Below are 24078 nucleotides of genomic sequence, written 5' to 3'. Positions count from 1 at the left end.
CTTATGTTGTTTAAAAGGAAACTAAAATATTTATTAAGGTTAGACTTTGTTAGGATATTTAAATATTAATGAATTGATGCTTTTGAACTGTGGTGTTGGAGAAGACTCTTGAGAGTCCCCTGGACTGCAAGGAGATCCAACCAGTCCATCCTAAAGGAGATCAGTCCTGAGTGTTCACTGGAAGGACTGATGCTGAAGCTGAAACTCCAGTACTTTGGCCACCTCATGCTAAGAGTTGACTCATTGGAAAGGACCCTGATGCTGAGAAGGATTGAAGGCAGGAGGAGAAGGGGATGACAGAGGATGAGATGGTTGGATGGCATCACCAACTCAATGGACATGAGTTTGGGTAAACTCCGGGAGTTGGTGATGGACTGGGAGGCCTGGTGTGCTGCAGTCCATGGGGTCACAAAGAGTCAAACATGACTGAGCAGCTGAACTGAGCTGAGAATATTTAAAAATGCCTATTTAAATTTTAACTAATTATGAAAAGAATAGGAAAAAATGTATAACTTCAAATCAACTAGGGGAAACAGAGGGAGAAGAAATAAGAAAAAATAATCAACCAAATCAAACCCCCAATTCAATTCTAAACAGAAATTTTAAAGCATTTTTAAAAAGATAAAAAGCACAAAGATGATAGAAAACAAGTCTAAATATCTCAATAATTGTAGTGAAAGTTAATGATCAAAACAATAACCATTTATATGCTATTTAGTAGACACATACAAAGCATAAATAAGCGAAAGGTTTAAAGTAAAAAAAAATGGCAAGTATGTACTAGCTAAATAAGACAAATAAAGCTAGCATAAATTGATCAAATCCTCCTGTATTGGCAGGCAGGTTCTTTACCACTAGTGCCTCCTGGGAAGCCCAGATAATTAGCATTTAGTAACAGAACTATGATTAGCAATAAACAGGATCACTACATAATTTTAAAATGACCAACTCACCAAGAAGATTATGACAGCTTAAAATGTTGAGCCTATAGCAGCCTCAAAATATATAAAACAAAAAAAATGACAAGACTTCAGGGAGAAATTTCTATTATCATGGCAGGAGGTTTTACTATGAAAGTGAAGTCGCTCAGTCATGTTCAACTCTTTGCGACCCCGTTGACTGTAGCCTACCAGGCTCCTCTGTCCATGGGATTTTCCAGGCAAGAGTACTGGAGAAGGTTGCCATTTCCTTCTCCAAGGGATCTTCCTGACCCAGGGATCGAACCCGGGCCTCCCGCATTGTAGGCAGACGTTTTACCATCTGAGCCACCAGGGTTTTACTATATCTCTCCATTAATGAGAGTCAAACAGACAAAACATTACTATAAGTTTGAACATTGCAGTTAATAAAGAAAGAAAGAAAGTGAAGTCAGTCAGTCGTGTCCAACTCTTTGTGACCCCGTGGAGTGTAGCCCACCAGGCTCCTCCATCCATGGAATTTTCTAGGCATAGGTATAAAACCCTGCACCCTCAAATTAGAGGATGTGTGTTCTTTTCAAGTTGACATGATGATTTATAAAAATTGACCATGTTGGTTCATAAAGTAAATCTCAGAGAATCTGTATTATAAGGCCACATTCTATACTATAATGTAACTAACTTAGTAATCAATAACCAAAGGGTATTTTTTTAAACCATGCATTTGGAAAGTAAAACTATACATTTCTTCTGGGTCAAAAAAATTATAAAGGTATTTTAAAAGATACTTTGAAATTTTAAATATAGTAAATATGATAAGGAAAACAATAGATCAAAACTCATGGGATGCAGTGCAAATGGTTCTTAGAGGTATCGCCTTAAATAGTTTTATTAGAAAAGAAGAAGGGCTTAAACCAATGAGCTAAGTGTCCAACTTCACTTAGAAAATGAAGAAAAAAATAAACCTAAAGAAAGAAGATAATAAATATATGAACAAATGTAAATGAAATAGAGAATAAAGATAAAATAGGGTCAAATAAGCCAGTCAAAAGACTAAAGGCAGTCCTCTTAAATTGATTTTTTTAAATAAAAGAGAAGAAATAAATAATTTGTGAAAGAGACAGACATAACCATATGTATAGAAAAGATTCAAAAAGATAAAAGAATATAATGAACATTTAATTCAATTCATTTTAAAATTTGACATTCTAAGGGTGACTTAGCAATCCTCATATTAACAAATTAAAGAGAAAACCATATGATTTTTCAATAGAAGAAGAAAATATAATTTGACAAAGTTCAACATTCATTTAGGATAAAAACTTTCAGCAAAAAAAGAACTTTTTATTTTGCCTTCTTGAAGCTTAACATTTTTTTTATTAGATAAGTTTCAGTGTACAGCGTGACAATTTGATGTCTGTATACACTAGAGAGTGGTCACCTCCACAAATCTAGGTGATACCATCTATCATCATACAGTTGACCCCCTTTTACCCATTTCATCCACCCCCTACTCCTTCCTTTCAGGTAATCACTGCTCTGATCTCTGTATCTATGACTTTGTTTTTGTTTTATTTTGTTTGTTCAGTTTTGTTTTTTAGATTCCACACATGAGTGAAATCCTATGGTACTCATTTTTCTCCGTGTGACTTCTCATAGCATAGTACCTTCAAGGTCCATTCGTGTTGTCAAATGACAGGATTTCACTGTTTTTTAATGGCTAATATTTTGTATATATACCACATTTTTAAAATCCATTCATCAATTAGTGGACACAGGTTGTTTCCACATCTTGCTATTGTAAATAATGCTGCAGTGAACATAGGGCTTCACGTATCTTTTCAAATTGGTGTTTTTGTGCTCTTAGAAGTGAAATTGCTGAGTCAGAACTTTCTGAATTTGAAACATATCTTCCAAAACCCTGTAGCAAACAGCGTTGTTTAATGGTAAAATATTAGAAGCATTTCTTTTAAAATCAGTAATAGACGAGGATGCTTGCTATCACCTCTTCTATTCAATATTGCACAGGAGACATAGCCAGTACAGTAAGACAAGGATAAAATAGCACAAGGTTTGGAAAGGAAGAAACAAATTTTTGTCATTTCCAGATGATAGAATTAACCACATAGAAACCCAAAAGAATGTACAGATAATTTTTTTTTAAATAATAAGAGTCTATATCATGTGATTGGAAAAAAGATCAAAATAGAAAAATCAATTGCATTTCCATATCTCAGCATTGGTTTCTAGAAAATGAAATAACAAAGAGGATATCACTTACATTAGCATAAAAACACAATGTGCCTAGGAATAAATCTAAGAAAAAATATGCACATCCTTTATGGAGCCAATTTTAATACTTCACTGAAAGCCATCAACACACCCAAATATAATCTCACATATATGAAAACTTGATATAATCCAGCAGTAGCATTGCAATTCACAGGAAATAAGTGATTCTGGGACAGCTGGCTTTCCATACAGGAAAAAAATGAAGTTGAACCATATAATCAATGTCATAAAAATTAAAGACTTTAATTTGAAATGTTAAGAATCTCTTAGACCTCAAGTTGGTAGTCTATAGACATCAAAAAGGAAAGGAAAAAATAAGCCACTAATTTGAAAAATAAATTTGCAACAAATATAACCAGAAAAGGAAACCTACAAATTTGGAAAATACATGTGTAATAAATATAACAAATATCCAGTATTCCAGAATATGTAAAGAATGCTTACAAATCAATAAGAGATAAACAACTCCATATAAAAATAGGTGAATGGTATAAATATACATTTCACAAAAGAATAGTAATAGTTTTAGTCATTCAGTTGTGTCCAACTCTTTGTGACCCCTCTGACTGTAGCCTGCCAGGGTCCTCTGTCCATGGGATTCTCCAGCAAGGATACTGAAGTGGGTTGCTATTCCCTTCTCCAGAGGATCTTTCCAATCCAGGGATCGAACCTACGTCTCCTGCATTGCACGCAGATTGTTTACCGTCTGAGCCACCAGGGAAGTCCTAGATCTCACAGAAGAATAGTCATTAGTAATTAGGAAAATGCAAATTTATACTGCAGTGTGAACTAAACTATTAAATTTTCAAAAACTTATAAAATCTGATAATACTAAGTATTTGGCAAGGGTGAGGAACAAAGGGAGCTTTTATTCAATGTTAGTGGGCGTATAAACAGCCACAAAACTTTGGAAAACAATTTGACTTTATGCTGAAAAGCTGAACATTTGCATACCTACTACTCAAGAATTTCATTCCTAATTATATATTCCAGAGAAACTCATACCCACATTAACCAGAAGATATATACAACAATGTTCACAGTAGCAAACTACTACCAACAACCTAGCTATCCATTAGTAGAAAAATGGATAAACTATAGTATAGTTAACTGTGGCACATACAACTGAATATTATAAATACAGCAGTGAAAATGAGCAGCATAGAGGCATTTTAGAAACATATAGAAAGAATTTAAAATAAGCAAGTTGTAGAAGACTACATATATTATATCATTTCAGTAAAATTCAAAAGCAAGAAAACTTCATTTATGGTGACTGGATACATAGCTAACAGCAAAACAAAAAGCTGTTTAATAAAGGAAGGGCTAGAGTTTATGGTTTTCAGCTGCAGTCCTTGACTCCCAGAATGAAATCATGACCTACTTTCCAGTATCCAGTTTTTGTCAAGACTGAATCAGACCAGACCCCCAGTGGATTACCACTATCATGTGTAAGGAGCTGTGGGAAATCAAGTACCCAGAGTGCTGGGTACAGGAGGCCTGGCTAGAGATGAAATGAAATAAGTCCATGGATGTGCACAGGAGCTAAGAGCTGGCCAGAGGCCAGAGAGCCAGAGGCAGGGGCTGAAACCTGCCATCTGAGGGAGGTGCTTGCCCACTGCTACCAAGGATTCCGGCTGTGATTACTCTAACGCCTCTTCATGCTCCAGATCATCACTGAGGATGTCAAGGGCATTGACAGAATTGCCGGAAAAACCAAAGTAGAACTTCTCATAGATTCTAAGGAGGTGGGAAATCACATCTAAAGACTTAGATAGTTGTGAATCAGAGAGCAACACAAGACCCAACTTGGAAAAACCACATACCAATACACAGAAGAGCATTCAGCATTACCAACGAAAGGAAATGGTTAAAAAGCCATGACTTTAGAGAATAGATTGTTCATTTAGTCCGTTATTTTCCACTGAGAAAAAAGTTCTGGGCGTTAATTGCCAATCCCTCTATTGTGAGCAGGGACTAAATGCTGTCAGGCTAGGTGATTTAAACTCAGTTGTGTATATGTTTGTGGGGTGGGGGGGCGGGGAGGGGAGTATTGAATTTCAGTAGGGAGTGACAAAATTTGCTTTGTTTTTTTTGAGAGCTCGCTAGGGACAAGAGGGTCAATTTATATGACCCCATTAGTGAAAAGTTTTTTATGTTGAGTTTTGATAACTTTAATTTGCCTAACAAGAGGATCCTTGCATTTTGTCTAGGAGAGAGCGTGTTACGAGGGCATAGGAACAGAGGAAGAACCGGTCCATGGTGGCCACAGCAGGGGTGGCAGTGAGGGTGAGGTAGCTGGGCTATTCTCGTCTTAGCCAGAGGCTGCTCGCCTTCAGGTTGCGCCATCCTAGCTGCATCCTGGTTCCCAGATGCCAGAGTCACCTCCCTGTCCAGGTGAAGCGTTTCCAGTTCCCCAGCAGCCATGAGACCAGCTGGAGGTGCGGCTGAGCTCACAGACTGTGCAGGCACAGTCTCTGGGCTTCCTCCCAAGCAAGTGCTGAGATCTAGCCATATGATCTTTCTGTTTACGTGGAGACAAAACTATATGTATTATTATTTAAGTGCTTTTATTAATCTCAAGGGAAGTTACTGGACAAAGTTTGGCCATAGGTAATCAAGTCAGGGATTACACTCTAGCTGAGTTTTAGAGAGAAACAGCAAATAGTCCAGGCAGAAACATAGAACTAGATGCTGGAAGAAGCAACAGCACAGTAGTAATAATGTTACGATTTACTGAGTGTTTACTATGTACCAAGCACCATGGTCAACATTGTACATGCATCTTGTCATTTCATCCCCAAAACCAATTATGAGACAGAGACTATGATCACTGCATTTCTCTCTCTTTTTTTTTTGGCTGCATAAGCAGCATGTGGGCTCTTAGTTCCTCAATCTTAGATCAAACCCAGGGCCCCTGCAGTGGCAGTCTTAACCACTGGACTGCCAGGGAAGTCCCCACCCCCATTTTTTAAGGGAGGAGACTGAGGCAGAAAGAGGTGAGGTTACTTGACCAAGGTCACACATTGTAAGTGGGACAGACAGGTCTGATCAATCTCAAAGCCCACTCCCTCTGCCTCTTCACTCTACTACATCTACAGTGAGGAGCAATGCTCCTCGAGACCTCATTAGGACCTACAGGAAAGCTGTCTGGTGGGTGGCAGTGAGGTGATGGAAATCTCAGTGCATTGTTCGGGTTGAGAGCAAGGCAAGCCTGGGCTGGGCACCATCTGTCTGCACCCAGTGCTTTGGGAAAGCAGAGTCCCTAGAAATCTGCACTTGATTCCATGTTCAAAGATCCCCGAAAGTAATTTTGACTACTGAGGAAAGGAAGAGTCTAAAAATAAACTGTAGGCTATAAAATTGCAAATTATTCCACTCAAGAAAGTAAATTAAATTGATTGATTCAGTTCAATCTGTGTTTTTTGAATACAGCATCAGTAGAAATCAATGAGGCTGCACAACTCTCACATTTTAGAAAGACATACAAGAAAGACTGAAGAAGGGAAATGGAATGCAGGATAATAGTCTGGACTGAGCCTGTAGGTAGAGTGTAGCAAAGAGGCTGAATCTGAAAATCAACAACAACAAAATACTCTCAAGACAGCAGAACAGTGCTGTTTCTTTTGGATTGAGAACAAGGCAAGGATAGCCACAGAGCTGAGACAGATGGTTTAATGTTACATGATAGGGGAGAGGCAAGGTTTTCTACTCTCAGCTTTTCTGTTTTCTTAATCAAGGAAAATGGCCCTCAATCTAGAAATGTTAAACAAATATCTAGATGAGGAAATTAAAGCTGGATAGGTGAGAGAAATGGGAGAGCGAGGAATTCAGGTTTTTCAGCTGTGGTGAAAGATGATACGTTCACAATAGAGTATGTCTTCGATATGACCTTTCTCAATCAGAATTTGCTTATTGACCAAGTTAACCCCCCCGTGTTGAAATAACTTGCAGAAATGACCCCAGTCTTTGAAAACTCAGGAAAAATTCCAGAACCAAAAGACTATAAATGGGTATATTTCCTAGTTTTATATGAGAAAGAAACATGAGTTCTGATCTTTGTCAAAATTCTAAAAGAATTATTAAAGAAACTGTGGATATTGAGACAGAAATTTAGGAACCACTGCCGTTTACTTACATGCTGTGGAAAACAAATGTCATTTCCTCTTCTGGGTGGTATTTTGAGGTTTGTCATGCCAATGGACATAGCAGGCTTTGTGAAGCTTGATTTTGGAAAATTGTTTTGTTATTAAGGTTTTTTATAAGATCCTAGTGGACAAGGTATAGAAATGGGGGCTGGATGATACTAGTTGGGTGCCATGCATTTAAAATTTGTAGAACAGTCTTGCCCAAAGGGTAAGAAAGGTCCCTGAGGGGCTAGACGGCTCTGTTTTTGGTCCAGTTCCATCTGATGTTTCATTTTTCAATGTCACATGAAGGTAGAAGATGCCCTATTTACCAATTCACAGAAATCCCAAACTAGGAGAAATGTATCAGGTGAATAAAATATCCCAAAGATTTCCCCTTAATGGAACAAAATAAGATGATATTTAACAAGGCACAAGTAAGTCTTGAATTAGGTTTAGAAGAAGATCAGTTGCACAAGTTGAACATGAAGTCCTCAGACTTCACCACTCCTGGTGTGGAAAGACAAGATGCAATTGCAAGTTAGGAAGAGCCAGGTAAAGACACCGCTTCTGAAAGGATACCTCAATTCCAGGGCACAAGGTGAAGATGTAAGCGTGTCTCTCCGTTCTGGGCTGTTGATACTTTGTTTGATTCTGGACTCTCCTTAAGGTGTGTTCTGGGAAATTAGAAGGCAAATAAAGGTGGACAGCTCTTTTATGATAAAATGATAAATGACCTAGAGGTACTGACTCTGAAATAAGAAAACTACAGTGGATCATGAGACCAGTCTTCAAATATCTGAATGTCTTTCATGTAAAATACAGTTATATGTTCTCTATTTGCCTCCAGAGAGCAAAACTGGACTCAGTGGTGAATAGCCAACCCACTGACGAGCAATAGAAGTTTCCAGTACTTGAGAGTACACAGCTCTGCAGTGGGCTTCTTGGACAGTAGGGCATTCTACCATTCATGGAGAATTGCTGTAGAGACTGGAGCGGAGGGTGGGAGAGGAAATTCCTTTGTGCCCTCCATGGCTGGGAGAGATGACTCCTAAGTGATCTTCCTTCATGTGCATTACATCATTTGAATAATGACCATTACTGAGTTTATACTCAGTGCTATGGCTGGGTTAAGGTCTCTGTATGCACAATCCCGTTGTATCTTTAAACAGATGAGGAGACTGAGGCTCAGGGAGGCTGTTAAGAGCTCAAGCCCTCAACATCTATGTCATATATATGATCTGCAGTCTATAAATTTCATCCTTCCGTTCAGCAACCAATGCCCTGGAATGCCTTGTTCTTCACCTCCTCCTGCCCCTGGAAAACTCCCACCCATCCACTTAGACTGAGCTCACCTGCTGTCTCCTCTCTGAGGTCTGCCCCACTTCCTCCACACATGATTAATCACTTCCCTCCTGTGTTGCATGGCAGGGGGCACATTGTACCCTGTTTGGCTGTGTGGTGTTGGTTTCCCCACTGGATTGAAGGTCCCAGTTTCCTGGACAGCTGAAGCCAGTGCTTATTCATCCCTGTCCCTCAGCACCACCAACAATGCTCAGAAGATGTTGGTACTCAACGGGCTTATAAGTTCTTTTATTCATTCATCCATCCATTCATTCAAGAAACCTAAGGAAGAATAACACTTATTTCTCTCTCCCTGTTATTCCTTCCTGCTCCAGGTATCATTCTCCCGCTCAACGACCTTTAGTGTCCCTTTGTATTTACAGCATAAAGTGCAAAAGCCTTAGCATGGCATTCAGGGGCCTCTGTGATGAGATGGTCATACGCTTTGAGGTCTCATTGTCTACCCTCTGTGTCCCCTTAGCCCTTCCTGACCTCTGTCTCTACCATCTTCTATCCTCTTGTGTTTACTCATATTGTTCCTTCTTACTGAAATGTTCTCTCCCACCCTAAGTGTTTCCTCTCAAAGTGTTATCCTTTCTTCAATACCCCAGTTCAAACATCACCTCCCCTGGGAAGCCTAGCCTCATATCTTGATCAGGAAAACCCTCCCTTCTATGTATTCCCAGAGTCCTTTTTTTGTTGTGGCAACAGTTTTCTGATATTCTAGTTTATTCTAGCTTTTTGGTCTATCTGATCCAAAAGATTATCTAACAATACCCTTTTCAGCAGGAACCATGCCTTACTATCTCCAAAATTCTGGTGATAAGTAGCATTATCTAGCACTGTATCCCCATACCTAAGGCAATACCTGACTCCTATTCTGTAAACAGGTGTTATTGAATGAATGAATGAATGAATGAATTCATCAGAATCAAGTTCTGCATTGTAACACCAGTTTGTACATTAACTAAATATATAATTTGGGACATTGCACATCAATCACTCTGGACCCCAGTTTCCATATCAATAAAAGAATGATCAAGGAGCCAGGGAGAAAGAGAAGTCATTTTTATGGATGACTTTGCAATGTGCAAGGCAATGTGCTAGGGGCTTTATTTACTTTACGGGGCTGTGAGAGGAAGGGAGGGAGTAATGAAGAGGGGAGAGGAGTATACAAGCAGAGAAGAGTATGAGCTTAGGATAAGGCTCTCCTGAACTCAAGCCCTGGCTCTGCCACTTATTAACTGTGAGTTTGAGCAAGTTATTCTAATCTTTCAAACTTCTGTTTCTTCAGCCATCAAGTGGTGATAATAAGGAAACCTACTGGTGAGTTTGTTGTGAGGATTCAATGAGGTATTACATGTAAGGTACTTAGCCCATTGGCTGGCAGGTAACCCTGCATTATAAACAACAGCTCTTCATTATTATTCTATTACCTGTGTGCCTTCTTGTTTAGTTTATCCCATGAAGAAGCAGAGGTTCTGAGAGGTTAAACAACTTTCCCAAGGTCACACACATCTTCTGAGTGCCCTGTTTTCCTCTCTACCTTTGGGACAGAGGATGAGATGGTTGGATGGCATCACTGACTCAATGCATGAGTTTGAGCAAACTCCAGGAGGTAGTGAAGAACAGGGAAACATGGCATGCTGCAGTTCATAGGGTTGTAAGGAGTCAGACACGACTTAGCAACTGAACAACGAACAACACCAATGAGACCTACCAAGTTAAATCCTTGGAGGATGGCCATGAGCTTTGCAACACAGCTTGTATTCCCATTTCAGGGTGAAATACTAGAAAGCCACCGATGTTACTACTTCTCAAACATTTCCAAATTTTAACATTTTATTATCTGAACATTTAGCATCTAACACTGAATATCTAAAAGCAATGTGAATTTTATCATGGTAATTCTTCTGTTTAATAAAGGAATAAAGGTCATAATCTAAGTTATAAGCATGTATGGATAAAACTTTTTCCCTATGAGACTCAAAGGTAATAACTTTCCCCCTCTAATCATTTGGCTTTTCTTTGTACAAAAAAACCAAAATGCCAATTACCATTCTTCTATAACCAAATGGTACGTGAACTTTCCTGCCCCATGAAGGGAGCAGCACCTGGGCACTCAGTAGGCATTCGATTCAGAAGAGAAGGAGATAGTAACCAGCAGGCTTATTAGGGCTTTCTTTGGTGGTGGATATGATATACAAATACAGGGAAATTTTATGGAAGACACTCAAATATTCAGAGGAGGGTCATTAGTGTGGCAGGCCATTGTCAAGGGTATATGACCCTTCGAACTGGAAGTATTCATGCCCTAAATGTCCAAGAGAACTGCCCCAGAGCATGCACAGGTGTGTTTTATTTGTTATGCCCATGACCTTGAGGCTTCAACAGGCCATCAGGGGGCTGCCACCTGCAGAGCCCTTTTTGCTACAAACATGGCCCCCTAAAGTAGCTTCAAAGCAGTTTGATCATGGGAAGAGAAATGCCAATCTAACCCATTTGCCATTGATTTCTTAAACAGATTCAGGCACACAGGATGAAGCACAGCTTTTGCAGGAATGGCTTAAGCTGGTTCTGGAGAAGAATAAATTAATGCGATATGAATCAGAGCTCCTGATCATGTAAGTAAGGCAACACGGATAACAGTGAGGCCTAAAAGCAAGTGGGAGGGGGTGCTGGCAGTGGGGTGGCCCACCCTCCTCAGTTGAAGTCCCAGGGTTTTTCTCCTTGTGCATACAGAATTGTGATTGAGACAAATTGGTATTTGAGGTCTTGCATATCATGCTGGCATTAGTACAGAGAATCTTCAGTTTTCTGTTCTCTGCTGTGGAGTCCTATGGCTAAAATGATTTCAGGTAATAGGTCTGGAGCTGGAGGGCATGTGGATAAGGCACTTGCAGTCCATTTCTGCCCCCCAGGGCAGGGGGTACCCACCTGCAGTCACACGTCCTCAATGGGGAAGCATATGCCTGGCCTCTGAGTGTGAACGACGGAAAGGGCTTGCTGAGATCTGCCTGACCACTCTTTGTGGCTTTAATGTATTGAAGGTGGAGATCTGTCTGGCTGTCCTCTGGATAAGAGGCTGCAGTCTGGCTGGGAGATCAGAAAGTAGAGATGGATCTCACTGCACTCTGAGAAAGTTGAAAGTCACTTTACTTGTCACCATCCTGGAGGGAAAGAAAGTAACATTTAATATAAACTGGCTAAGCACCACAGGTTGTACTGGGTGAATTCACTTATGCTGAGTCATTTCATTTTCACCCAATCCTGAGAAATAATTTTGGGAGTCTTAAAGGGGTCTAATAAATTCTATTCCTCTTCTCTTCTGAATTGGGTAAGAAATAAGACTACTGGGTCAACAGATGGAACGTTAAACTAAAGCATTTATTACTGATCATGGCTAGCTTGACTAAATATGAGAGTCCAAGAAAGCTTGCTAACTATATCCATTTCCTAGGGCTGGACTAACATGTTACCACAAACAGGGTGGCTTACAATAACAGAGAGGTATTCTCTCACGGTTCTCGAAGACTGAAATTGAGGTGTTAGCAGGGCCAGGCTCTGGGGAAGAATCTTTCCTTCCCTCTTTGGCTCAGCAGGCTCCAGGCATCCCTTGGCTTGTGGCTGCATCTCTCCAGACTCTGCCTCTATCTTCACGCGGCCTTTTCTCTGTGTCTGCTCTTCTGTCTCTTGTAGGAATACTTGCCACTCAGTTTAGAGCCCACCAGGATAATCCAGAATATTTTCATCTCAAGGTTCTTAACTTCCCATCCTCAAAGACTCTTTTCCAAATAAGGTCACATTCAAAGATTCTAGGGGTTAGGATCACTTGGGGGTTCACCATGGAACCAAACTTCAGAATTAGACACACTTACCGACCTAGTCACAAAGCATAGTGAATCACTTGCTTCTTAGGGGTAAGGCTTTTACCTAAGACCAGTGGGTCTCACCTGGGGGCAATTTCCATCTCTGCTTCCTCCTTCCAGGGATATTTGACAATATCTGAAGACATTTTTGTCTAAGACAAAATGTCAAGGGTGCTACCGAACATCCCACAGGGAGCCCCACTCCCTTCACCATCACAGGATTATCCAGCCCCGAATCTCAGTAGTGTCAAGGTGGCAAATCTTGCCCTAGACCACTAGCAAGGCTCAGAGTGAGAGAACACTTTTTTTTTTAAGGTTATAGTTGGTTTTTTTTCTTCCAGTTTTATTGAGATGTGATTGGCATACAACACTGTGTAAGTTTAAAGTATATAGTGCAATGATTTGATTGACATATATCACGAAATGATTATCACAGGAAGTTTAGAGAACATCCAGCATCTCATGCAAAAATATCAATACAAAATGAAAGAAATAGAAACATTTTTTTTCTGATAGAACTCTTAGAATTTACTCTGTTAACAATTTTCATATTTAACATACAGCTAGTTGTTTCGAGCAACTTGAATATAGTAGTGAGTGGAATATTCAGTAGGCAGGTAGGTATACAGGCTGAGACATGGATGGGGTGGTACAATTTCTGTAATCTATTCCTTATCAAAAGAACTTTGAATCAGTAGCTGTCAGAGTAGAGAGAATTCCCCAGAGCAGTTGATTTTAAACATTGTTGGCAGTGACCCAGAGTATATTTTACTTTGGCTCATTACATATGTGTATATAAATATGTGTATTTATACACGATGTGTACCCAGGGAACGCATGTTTGCTGCAGGCAGGCTGATCCCAGGTGAGGAAAGGTGTCAGCTGAGTTTCCCTCTTCTTCCCAAATTTACCACTCCTGGGGTGAGAGCGAATCTAAGAGTGAAAGTGAAAAGAAGCAGCCAGGACTTATACTCATCAAGGTCCACTGACATGGAAGGAAATGCCAGGAGTGGGGAGGCAGGGCTCATCTGTAATTATTTTTCTATTACTATTTTTTATATTGATGCACATGCTGAGATTCAACAAAGTAATTTGTCCACATCCACTTGACCACAAAGCCCTTTTTACACAACCATACCATCTGCCTTTGGGCTAGATTTAAATTATAAAATTCATTCAACAAACATCTATCAAGCATATTCTCTGTGCCAGGAACTGTGCTGGGTACTGTGGAAGTAGAGATGAATCAGGCCCCAGTCCCTGCCTTCAAGGATCTCATGGTTTTCAGAGATGGACATGCAAGCACACAGCATGAGAGAAATAAGAAAACATAGCAGTTGCTCTGTGAAGACTTGTAGGAGAAGTGTTGGGTGCACAGACCCTACCTGCGAAGGTCAGGGGGATGGTGACTGCTCGGTGACTGGGGCTTCCCTTCCTGGTACGCTGTCAGAGGGAACGTTCTCCTCCAAAAGAGGCCAAGAAGGAGAACTTGGAGTGTGAGCCAGACAAGAGCTCTGGTAGAAGACAGCTTCTAGTTTGGAGAAAGGCCTGGGTGAACAAGGAGAAATGTCTTAGACTGGTGTGTGATTTTGAGTCCCTTGGGAAAGCAGGTGCCGGGACAGAATTAGAAGCACAAGAGATATAACAGAAGGAAGGAAAAAGGGAGCGGGAATGAGAGTGAAATCTTCAGACCCCCCTGCAGTCCTGACACCTGTGAAACGAGAGGGAAGTGGAGGAGGACAAGCAGGAGGAGCTTCAGACTGCAGAGCAGCCCTGAGAAAAATCTGAGCCAGGCCAAAGGGAGCACCAGCCAAGGCTGCCCATCCGAGGAGTCCAAAGTGGGGTAGAAATGGCCAAGCTCCAGCACCACCGCTGTGCTCGGGGACAGTGTGGCTTCAGCACGACATTGAAGTGGATTCTGCTGCAGCTGTCAGCTTACTACACAGTACACTCCTTCCACAAAGTCCTTTCTTAAAGGAAAATCTGAATGGTACATTTCTATTGGGGGCTAGAGTGGGTCAAGGGAAGTTCAGTGTCAGTAACAAAAGGCAGAATATTGAACAAAGTATGGACCTTGGCCCAAGTAACAACAACAACAAAACAGCAACAACAGGGTGTAGTAAAGTGACCCAGTGCTGTAGCAGATATGCACACAGCCTGCAGCTGGGGCTGGAAGGGAAGCCCAGGGCCCGAGTGTCAGTCCTCACCCTTTTCAGTGTCTCTGTTGCAATGGACGGCCTTCACCCCTCTCTTCTCTCCTAAAACTTGCCTCTCTTGGTTTCTGTGATGCTGTATATCCTTCCTACCTTCTTGCTTCTTCCCTACTTCTACCTCTTTTGATTAGCTTCTAAATGTAGGCAGTCCCATGCTCCTGTCTTCAAACTTTTTTTCCCTCTATTGTCTCCCTTTTAGGGCTCATGTGACTTCACCTTTCACCTCTGACCCCTGCCGCATTTGTTTGTGGTCCTCATTTCTCCTGAGAACGCCAGGGCTGCATGCCCAGAGGTTGGAGGAACCTCCACATTACCACATGGCCCAGCATGTGGGGAGCTGACACAAGTTCTGTAATATACACAGCATATCGTCAGGCACTGAAAGGTCATGAAGTTCCATCTGACTTTCACTGAAAGCTGACTTCTTGACTTTGCTGGTGGACACATTGAGTACTCAGCACTCTAGCTTGACTCCTCTAAAGCATCACTGTTCTTCTTTCACCATCGCCTACAACCAGATGGGTGGTTGTCTGAGTACTATCGCCTCCACTGACAAAATGCCTTACTCCTGTTTCCTCCTTGTTTTCTTGCTTACCACAGTCAAAGATTTGGGAGTTGTTAGAGGTGATGCTTGAAGTCACGTTGCCCCTAAAAGAGAGGAGTTTTAGATTGTCATTGCTTCTACCATTCTAGTCATTTCTTCATGATCCATTCCAGTGTGGCCTTCCAGAAGTTCACTGGGATCACATCACAAACTTCAGCTGCTCTTCATTATCTACTGAGTTCAAGTATCAGCAGCAGTAGTAGCAAAACTTCTGGTTTAGAGGCATTCCAAAACCCCAGTCTTAATAAGGAAAAAGGAAAGCCGTTGCTATGGTCAATGGGTTTATTAATCAATATTTCTACACAGGTCTTCAGTATTTACAAAGTTTGAACATTTTCTCATTCCCAGGGCCCACGAACTAGAACTGGAAGATCACCAAAGCAGACTAGAGCAGAAATTAAGAGAGAAAATGCTCCAGGAAGGTGAGTACAATGATGTGTTTCAGGCCTTTATTAAAGATGTTTTTCCTATGCAAACACTTGACCAGAACATGCTACACTTTGTAGGGCAGAATACTCTTCCTGTCTGGTGCCACCAGCCTGGGAGCCAGAGGGGGCACAAAGCCAGCTTCTTCTGCCCCCACTAGAGCCCAGCAAGTCCCTCCTTGCTTTGCTCACTAGGGCTGGGAGAGCAGCATTTTGCTCCATCCCAACCCATGTGCTAACAGGAGTGAAGTCATTCATTCACAGCTTCATTCACTCATCCATCCATTCATTTAACAAACGTTTGTTGAGAATTTAGAGTGGGCCTGGCAGATGGAGAAGAGCAGCCCTGTTCTGTGGCCTCCCTGGGGAGACTGGCACTCAGACTGGTAATTATAACACAGTGAGATGAGGGCCATGATGTTCGTGTTTCCACAGTGAGAGGAAGGCCGGTATGGTTCTACCAGGCACTGGGGATGGGAAAGGACGCATCCTTCCTACCACAACTGGGCCAGGGCATCACATGTGATAAAATTATTTCCACCATGACGGAGGAAGAGTTGGAATAAACAAATACCATATACTGACTTACTGACTGCAACCCATGAGGCATATTCACTGTTTTGTGCCTGTGTGTTTGTGGGGGCCAGATCCATGCATGGCTTTCCTACATTGAGACCAAAGTCTAAAGAGCAAATTAAATCTTTTCTGTATACCTCATGGACCACATTGCACCTACCTATGGGGTTACCTGCTACAGAACAAGCACCTAATAAATATGAGGTGTTATCATCATGATCATTCTCAGGTATGTTACTCCACTTTACAGATTGGAAAACTGAGTCTCTGAGAACTTAAAAAGCATGCTCAAGGTAAATGATGGGGCTATGACTTGGGAACAGATTACAGACTCAGGATCTCCTATTCTTTCTCGCATAATAGTGTTTGTAGATTGTCTCTTTACAGCAATAGAAAACTATTTTTAACAAAATCCTTATAGAACTGCTCCATACAGAACAGATAAAAGTGGTAATATGAAGCCAAAGTGTTAGCCACTTAATCATGTCCGACTCCTTATGACCCTAGGGACTGTAGCCTGCCAGGCTCCTCTATCCATGGAATTCTCCAGGCAAGAATAATGGAGTGGGTAGGCATTCCCTTCTCCAGGGGATCTTCCCAATTCAGGGATCAAACCTGGGTCTCCTACACTGCAGGCAGATTCTTTATCAAGATCCTTATAAAACTGCTCTGTACAGAACTGATAAAAGTAGTATACATCATCTTTTAATTGTCAGAAGGGGCTCAGATGTTTCCACCAATGACAAACCAAAATTGAGATTGAAATTTTGAATTTCTCTGTGTTGATAAATCAAATAAGGGGCAGGAATACTAAAGTATACCTAAATTAACAAATCATAGTAGGCAACTAAGATCTGATTTATACATCTCAAAAAATTTTAAATTTACTCTGGCTCAGGGTGGTAAAATACATATCACCAAAGACTCATGACCCACTTTTGAATCTTTTTAAAAAAATTCTTACTGAAGAGTGACGGTTATACATTTTCTCACTCTTCTGAGGTGTACCAAAAAATGTAGTTTCTTCATTTTGCCTTGTCATCTTGCACAAAAGCTTCATCCCACTAGTTAGCAAGAAGAAAAAGAAGAAGGAAGGAGGAAAGGAAAGGGAACTCCCTCTCTGGTAAACTTCAGTCAGTTCAGTTCAGTCACTCAGTCGCGTCTGACTCTTTGCAACCCCATGGACTGAAGCATGCCAGGCTTCCCTGTCCATCACCAACTCCTGGAGCCTACTCAGATTCATATTCATCACATTGGTGATGCCATCCAACCATCTCATCCTGTGTCATCCCCTTTTTCTCCTGCCTTCAATCTTTCCCAGCACCAGGGTCTTTTCCAGTGAGTTGGTTCTTTGCATCAGCTGGCCAAAGTATTGAAGCTTCAGCTTCAGCACCAGTCCCTCCAATGAATATTCAGGACTGATTTCCTTTAGGAGTGACTGCTTGGATCTCCTTGCAGTCCAAGGGACTCTCAAGAGCCTTCTCCAACACCACAGTTCAAAAGCATCAATTCTTTGGCTCTCGGCTTTCTTTATAGTCCAACTCTCACATCCATATATGACTATTGGAAAACCATAGCTTTGACTAGACAGACCTTTGTTGGTAGAATAATGTCTCTGTTTTTTAATATGCTGTCTAGGTTGTCATAGCTTTTCTTCCAAGGAGCAAGCATCTTTTAATTTCATGGCTGCAGTCACCATCTGCAGTGATTTTGGAGACCAAAAAAATAAAGTCTCACACTGTTTCCATTGCTTCCCCATCTATTTGCATGAAGTGATGGGACCAGATGCCATGATCTTAGTTTTCTGAATGTTGACTTTTAAGCCAACTCTTTCACTCTCCTCTTTCACTTTTAACAAGAGGCTCTTTAGTTCTTCTTCGCTTTCTGCCATAAGGGTGATGTCATCTGCATATCTGAGGTTATTGATATTTCTCCCAGCAGTCTTGATTCCAGCTTGTGCTTCATCCAGCCCAGCATTTCTCATGATGTACTCCTCATATAAGTTAAATAAGCACGGTGACAATATACAGCCCTGACATACTCCTTTTCCTATTTGGAACCAGTCTGTTGTTCCATGTCCAGTTCTAACCATTGCTTTTTGACCTGCATACAGATTTGTTAGGAGGCAGGTCAGATGGTCTGGTATTCCCACCTCTCTAAGAATTTTCCACAGTTTGTTGTGATCCACAGAGTCAAAGGCTTTGGCATAGTCAATAAAGCAGAAGTAGATGCTTTTCTGGTAAACTTAGTCTGATGCAATCAAAAAAGTCCCTCCAGGAAATGCTCAGTCTCTTTGGGATGAAAATGTTCAGCCTTGCAGATTGCCGCCCCTTCCATCTGCTCGATCCTTAAAGGTGACCACTAGGTGTTAGCAAGAGGCAGGTCTGCATGACTTTGCAGCACTGGAAGTTGGTGTGGGTGGGTCTGACCCACTGACCCCCATGCAGTTGTCTCCTGTCATTAGGCTGCGCTCTGCTGCCATTTGCAGCAGGTGTGTGGCTGGCATGACCATAGCCTGGCCATCCTCTCAGCGTGCCTGGAGCCTCACTCCTAGTCTTACTCAGCCTCGCCTCTGTGCATCCTCCACTCAGCCTGGCCAGACGGTCTACCAGACAGTCTGCACTGTGGGGCCACCTCATCCCTCACCAGAAGGAGCCCCGTGGCCGGCCCAGTGGCCAGTGACTTTTGCACCTCTGGGCCAAGTGGACACTTCTGGCCACTGCCTCTGTGTGCCACACACAGCAACTCAGGATCTGGGGAGCCACACCCAGACCCCTCTTCTCTGCCCAACCATGAAGTTCTGCCTGTCCCATGTTTATACCTAGGGTGCCTTTCCAACTGATAACTTTCTGAGTTCCGAGCAAGGGTCAGGGCAAGGGCCCCTTGGCCCCAGTGTTCCCATCAAATGATAGGATAGGAGCCCCGTTGGGGGATTCCAAGGCCCAGAGTGGAGAGACCGGAGCCCAGGGCTCCACCTTCAGTTTCTCCTGCCTCTCGATCCTCCCTCCCATAAAACGTGAGCTGCAAAGGCAAGATTGCCTCTTTATTTCCCTTTTGTCATGTCCCCCTTATTCCTGATGCCAGTCTCAGAACTCAGCCTGAGGCAAGAGACAGTGGTACCATCTCTACCCTGGGATCCAGCTCACTGCCTCGTCCCCATGCATTAAACAAGAGGGGTTAATGGAATAATACATAAAGTCTTCTCCCAAGGCAATAATCTGACAAAACTTAAGATCTGCCTTGAGAATCCTATTTTGAGCATCAGAAAGTCATTACTACCAGTTTCTTACTCTTTTCCTTCCTTTTATAACAAATCGTATCTTCCCCAGGCAGTTGAACATCTCGGGCCAATTAGGAAGAAGGTCATGCACTCAGAAGGCAAAAGGGAGAAGCCTAGTCACAGTCTGGAAATGTCCTCCCAGAAGCTAGCCTCAGCCTCACTTGGCAGCAGCCTGGTCTCTATTCAGAAGGCTGCAATGTGTTATTAACTGCAAATGAAAACAGGATTCTTGTTATTGAAATAACATCCACTGATGCAGACGGTTTACTTAGAAACTTCTCTCACAGATTGCTCTGCTGTAGCTCAGATGCGTTTAGGGAAAACCGCCTTTGTGTTGTTTTGCTGGCTTCTTTTTGGGGAGGGGAGGACAGGTGGGAGGGCTTGGCAGGGCTTGGCTGGTACGAACTTCTTTTTCTCACAAAGGGGTTTTCCCTGTTGCTTTATATAGAGTCTCGAGATGAAAACTGAGCTGAGAGCAGCACAAAGCGGCCGCCTTTCTAATCTGTGTCTTGCAGGGCAGGTCCCCGGTGTTAAATTCATTTCCTTGTTTTCTCCTTAGAAATTAAAGAGCAGAACAAGTCCAGAACAATGAAGAACACCCCTGCCAAAAGCTCCTCTGAGGTCAAATGTTACCTGAAGTCCAATGTGTCCTTTTTGTTTGTTATTGTTTTTTTTTGTTTTGTTTTGTTTCTTTTTGTAGAGAGCCAGAAAGATGAGAATGATCTGAATGAAGAGCAAGAAATACTCACCGAGATGATGCAAGTGATTGAGCAAAGGGACAAACTGGTGGATTCCTTAGAGGAACAACGCATCAGAGAGAAGGCTGAAGACCAGCACTTTGAAAGCTTCATATTCTCTAGCGGCTGTCAGCTGAGCAGGACGTGAGCCGGCCCCACAGGGAGCAAGCTGACGACCAGATCAGGCCAAGCACCCCACACTCACTCGTTCCTCCTTTCAAAGGATGTTAGACCTGAAACATAACTTATACCACGCTGCAGTATTTTTTGAAATAATTAAGATTCTCTCATATGTACTCCAGCTGCCTAAGGTACTTCCAGAGATTATAATGAAGAAAATATAGAGACTCTTTTGAAATTGGCAGTCAACTTCAGCTGGTCTCTCAGATTGGAGATGACTTTGGCAGATAATCAGCATTGTTTTCTATAAAGAGTGACACAGAGATCAGTTTTCGTGCTGCTTTCATCATTTCTCTTCCCAATTCATTGAGTTACACATCTTAAGATTTTTAAGAAGCTGCCTTTTCATTACTATAAGCATATTTGCCTTTTCTTTGCACGGGTGACTGGTTTTCAAATGTCAGAAAGAAGTAGCCGCTGTTTAAAGATTAGGTTAATATTTAAATTGTGCTTCCAGAGAAAGGGGAGAAACCTTGAGATTACTGATTACATAAAGCAAATAACTCATATAGCAGGTGTTAATTCAATCCAGGGTGAATTTAATTCACCAGGTGTATTTATAAGCCTTAATATAATATACATAAGCAATGAGAATTTAATAGAACATTTGAGCCTTAATTTTATTTAAAAAAAAAAGAAAGAAAAAAGGAAATAAAACTTCAACTTCATACCAGCAGGATTGTTAGTTTTCACCAAATGCTATTGGCTTAGAAAAGCTTTTTTTTTTTTTTTTCAGATCTCTCTCTTTATTTCCCCAGAATGTAGTGAAAAACATTTTTAGAAGATGAATAATTTTTAAAGACAGAACCAATATTTTAAAAAAAGAAGAATTTTGAAGTACTTTTTTATATCTGCTGGTAATGGCAAAAAGGAAAACTCATTTGTTGATAAAATATTAGTGAGGTTGATGCTGCTACTGAAAGTGAATATTCTAGTGATCAAGGGTGAAGGATGCTTTTCAGCAGTGGTCTCCTTAGGTCCAAACAGAGAAATGTCTCTGACACTCTCTACAGGGGCTTCCAGGAACTCCACAGGACAAGACAAGGCCACTTCTGCCTTTAAGGTGGAGTGAGGTGCAGGGGCCCCATTCACCAAATCCCAAACTGGATAAAGGATTTTTTTTTTTTTGGTGGCATTTTCCATGGGAAAAAAAAAAAAAAGCCAGGAGATGGAGTTTGTGCACTGACATGGGATTCCTGGGACATTTTGATGGTTCATATGGAAACCAAAGAAAAGATTTTAAATGGTGATTTGTTGTTCTAAAGTATTTGATTATTTTCCCTCAATGGGATTCTTTGAGGAGCCAGTCCATCATTGACAAGTGGGAGACTGAAGAAGTCATTGTTGTATATTTGGCCTCTCTCATGTCAGCAAGTGTTTAAATGTATGTATTGTTGGACAAATGGTGCTTTGCAACTGCCTGGAGAGCTAACGTTCCTCAATAGAAGTTGACCCATAAGCCACTTTTGTCTGAGATGGTGTCCATACACGACAATCTGGTCAGCTGATCAGGCTGGAACTTAGAAGTGTGCCTGCGTTTCCTGAGTCAGCCAACGTTCTGGGCAGTATTAAGACGCAACCTTTCCATGGTATACGAAGTTCTAAAGGTTGTGGTTCTTTTTCTTTCTTCTCTCCTTCCTTTTTCTTTTTTAGCATGATCAGGTCTTCTAGTGCCTGAATTCTATTATTAGGAAATATATGCAAGCATCTATTTCTCTCTCTCTCTCTCTCTGAAAACTGTGCCACTTAGGGCTATTTATCTATTTTTATTTATTTATATATATGGTGGAAATGGTTAAGGTGATTTCTTCGTAATTCTGGTTTTCCTGTGTTATAATTTGGAGAAGACCTATTAACACTAAGCTATCAGTAAATAAGCTATTTAATATACAAATAACCCAGAGGTTTGGGGCATTATGTTATATAGTATTAAAGACTTATGGAGATAGTCAAAATAATGCTTTCTGCCATCAGGCATTTAGAGGTAAGACTACAGATGTACCAGAATGTTAATTCATTTTAAGAAAGATACATAACTTCAGTTTTCCTTCTAGAATGGGTAGAAATATTCAAGCTTAGTCATCATTTGATGCTTGCATATATTTAACAGATGATGCTCAAATGTGTCATGTCTGGGTTGGTTTTGTGTGAAAGAATTAAGTGCCACTTATTTTAACTTGTTTTATTTCAGTCTTAAAAGAAGATTTTCCCAAGAGGGCCAAAAAAGAAGGTGGTTCTTGGCCCAAGTATTCTGTTAATAGATGAGAGAAGAAATTTGCTCATTTTCTCTTCCAAAGATTTTATTCTGTGGTTTAAGGCTGAGTCTTATCTGACCAAGTTAAAACATAAACCTTATATTTAACAGCCTTCTCCTTACTCTAGCTTTCAGTTTTCCCAGTACTTAAAAACCATTTTAATGATCATTTCCAAAGGACACAAATATTGTGGCTGTTGAACTATGTTAAATGATTACAACAGAGAATGTTTTGAGACTCTCAAAAGGTAAAATGTTGTACCATTTGAAAAGTTTCTGTGCAGGCAGTATGAGTAGGATCATGTTGAAAACAGATGGAGCCTTCACTTTTCCATAAAATAACACTTGTGATCAAGGCTGAACCATTTAGGATGAAACTGAAAGCCCCAGCTTCGGGTCATATTTCATAAACTCACACAGCTTTTAACTTGAAAGAAAGGCTCATGATTAAAACTTCAGAATTTTATGTAAGTTGGACCAAGAGGACAGTTCTTAAATTAAGCTTGCTCTCCCAAACCATTCATCTATTTATTTGTTTAATAAACATCTTCCAAATACCCATGGGATTCAGCAGCCCTGTGCTAGGTGAAAAATACGGAAATAACATTATTCCTCTACCCACAAGTAAACTCAAAGATAAATAAGTACAACTCCAAATAAATACAAGAATAAAGAATGATTTTTATTGTAAGCATCAACCTATTCTACTCACGTTTATCTCAAGTACAAAGACTTATCCCCCCAACTATTTGTAGTGCTTCTTTGGCAATAAAAGCACAAGTGTGTTCATGTTTCTAAAACCGTGAAAAATAATATCAGGTTATACTGTTTCATTTAAACCTTGACTTTGGCAGTATAAGGCTGCTTGGAATCAATCAATGTTGAGATGCAGCATGTTAATTGCAACTGAGAAAGGAAGTGGCAGGTGTTTCCAACTCTGATGAGCCGCAATGAAATTGATGTTTTCTGCATTCTGGAGACAGATAACAATTCAGCAATGTCTGTCTTCCCAGGGAGCATATTTACAGGCTTTTCCTTCCAAACTGAAAATGGCAGCATGGCCCACCCAGGTGGTTGATCAGAGAACTCCCTCAGCAGGGCAGAGGTAGCAGGGGGTAGCTGGGGCTGCCACGTGAATGGAGAGAGTGGCACTCATTGGATGTAGTGAGCTCAAATGTAGGCATTTATTGTATTATAACAGGAAGGTTCACATACAGGGGAGCGTGTACTGTTTCACCTACTGTTTATCTTCTAACCTCG

At 41.1% G+C, this 24078-nt stretch overlaps 1 protein-coding gene across 3 annotated transcripts in view; it reads left to right on the top strand.

Annotated features, from left to right (window-relative positions):
* Nucleotides 1-23671, top strand: part of MICAL2 (microtubule associated monooxygenase, calponin and LIM domain containing 2) — a 233885-nt gene extending 210214 nt beyond the window's left edge. For all 3 annotated transcript variants that reach the window (XM_043902882.1, XM_043902873.1, XM_043902865.1), the window contains 3 exons: nt 11205-11304; nt 15715-15788; nt 20348-23671. In XM_043902882.1, coding sequence (XP_043758817.1) covers nt 11205-11304; nt 15715-15788; nt 20348-20532 — 359 coding nt within the window. In that variant the 3' untranslated portion in view covers nt 20533-23671. The remainder of the gene's footprint in view (nt 1-11204; nt 11305-15714; nt 15789-20347) is intronic.
* Nucleotides 23672-24078: the final 407 nt, after the last annotated feature.

Source organism: Cervus elaphus, chromosome 1, assembly GCF_910594005.1.
Source record: "Cervus elaphus chromosome 1, mCerEla1.1, whole genome shotgun sequence".
NCBI classification, from domain to species: domain Eukaryota; kingdom Metazoa; phylum Chordata; class Mammalia; order Artiodactyla; family Cervidae; genus Cervus; species Cervus elaphus.
The sequence above is the reverse complement of the archived record's forward strand: the minus strand, read 5'-3'. Positions and strand labels throughout refer to the sequence as shown.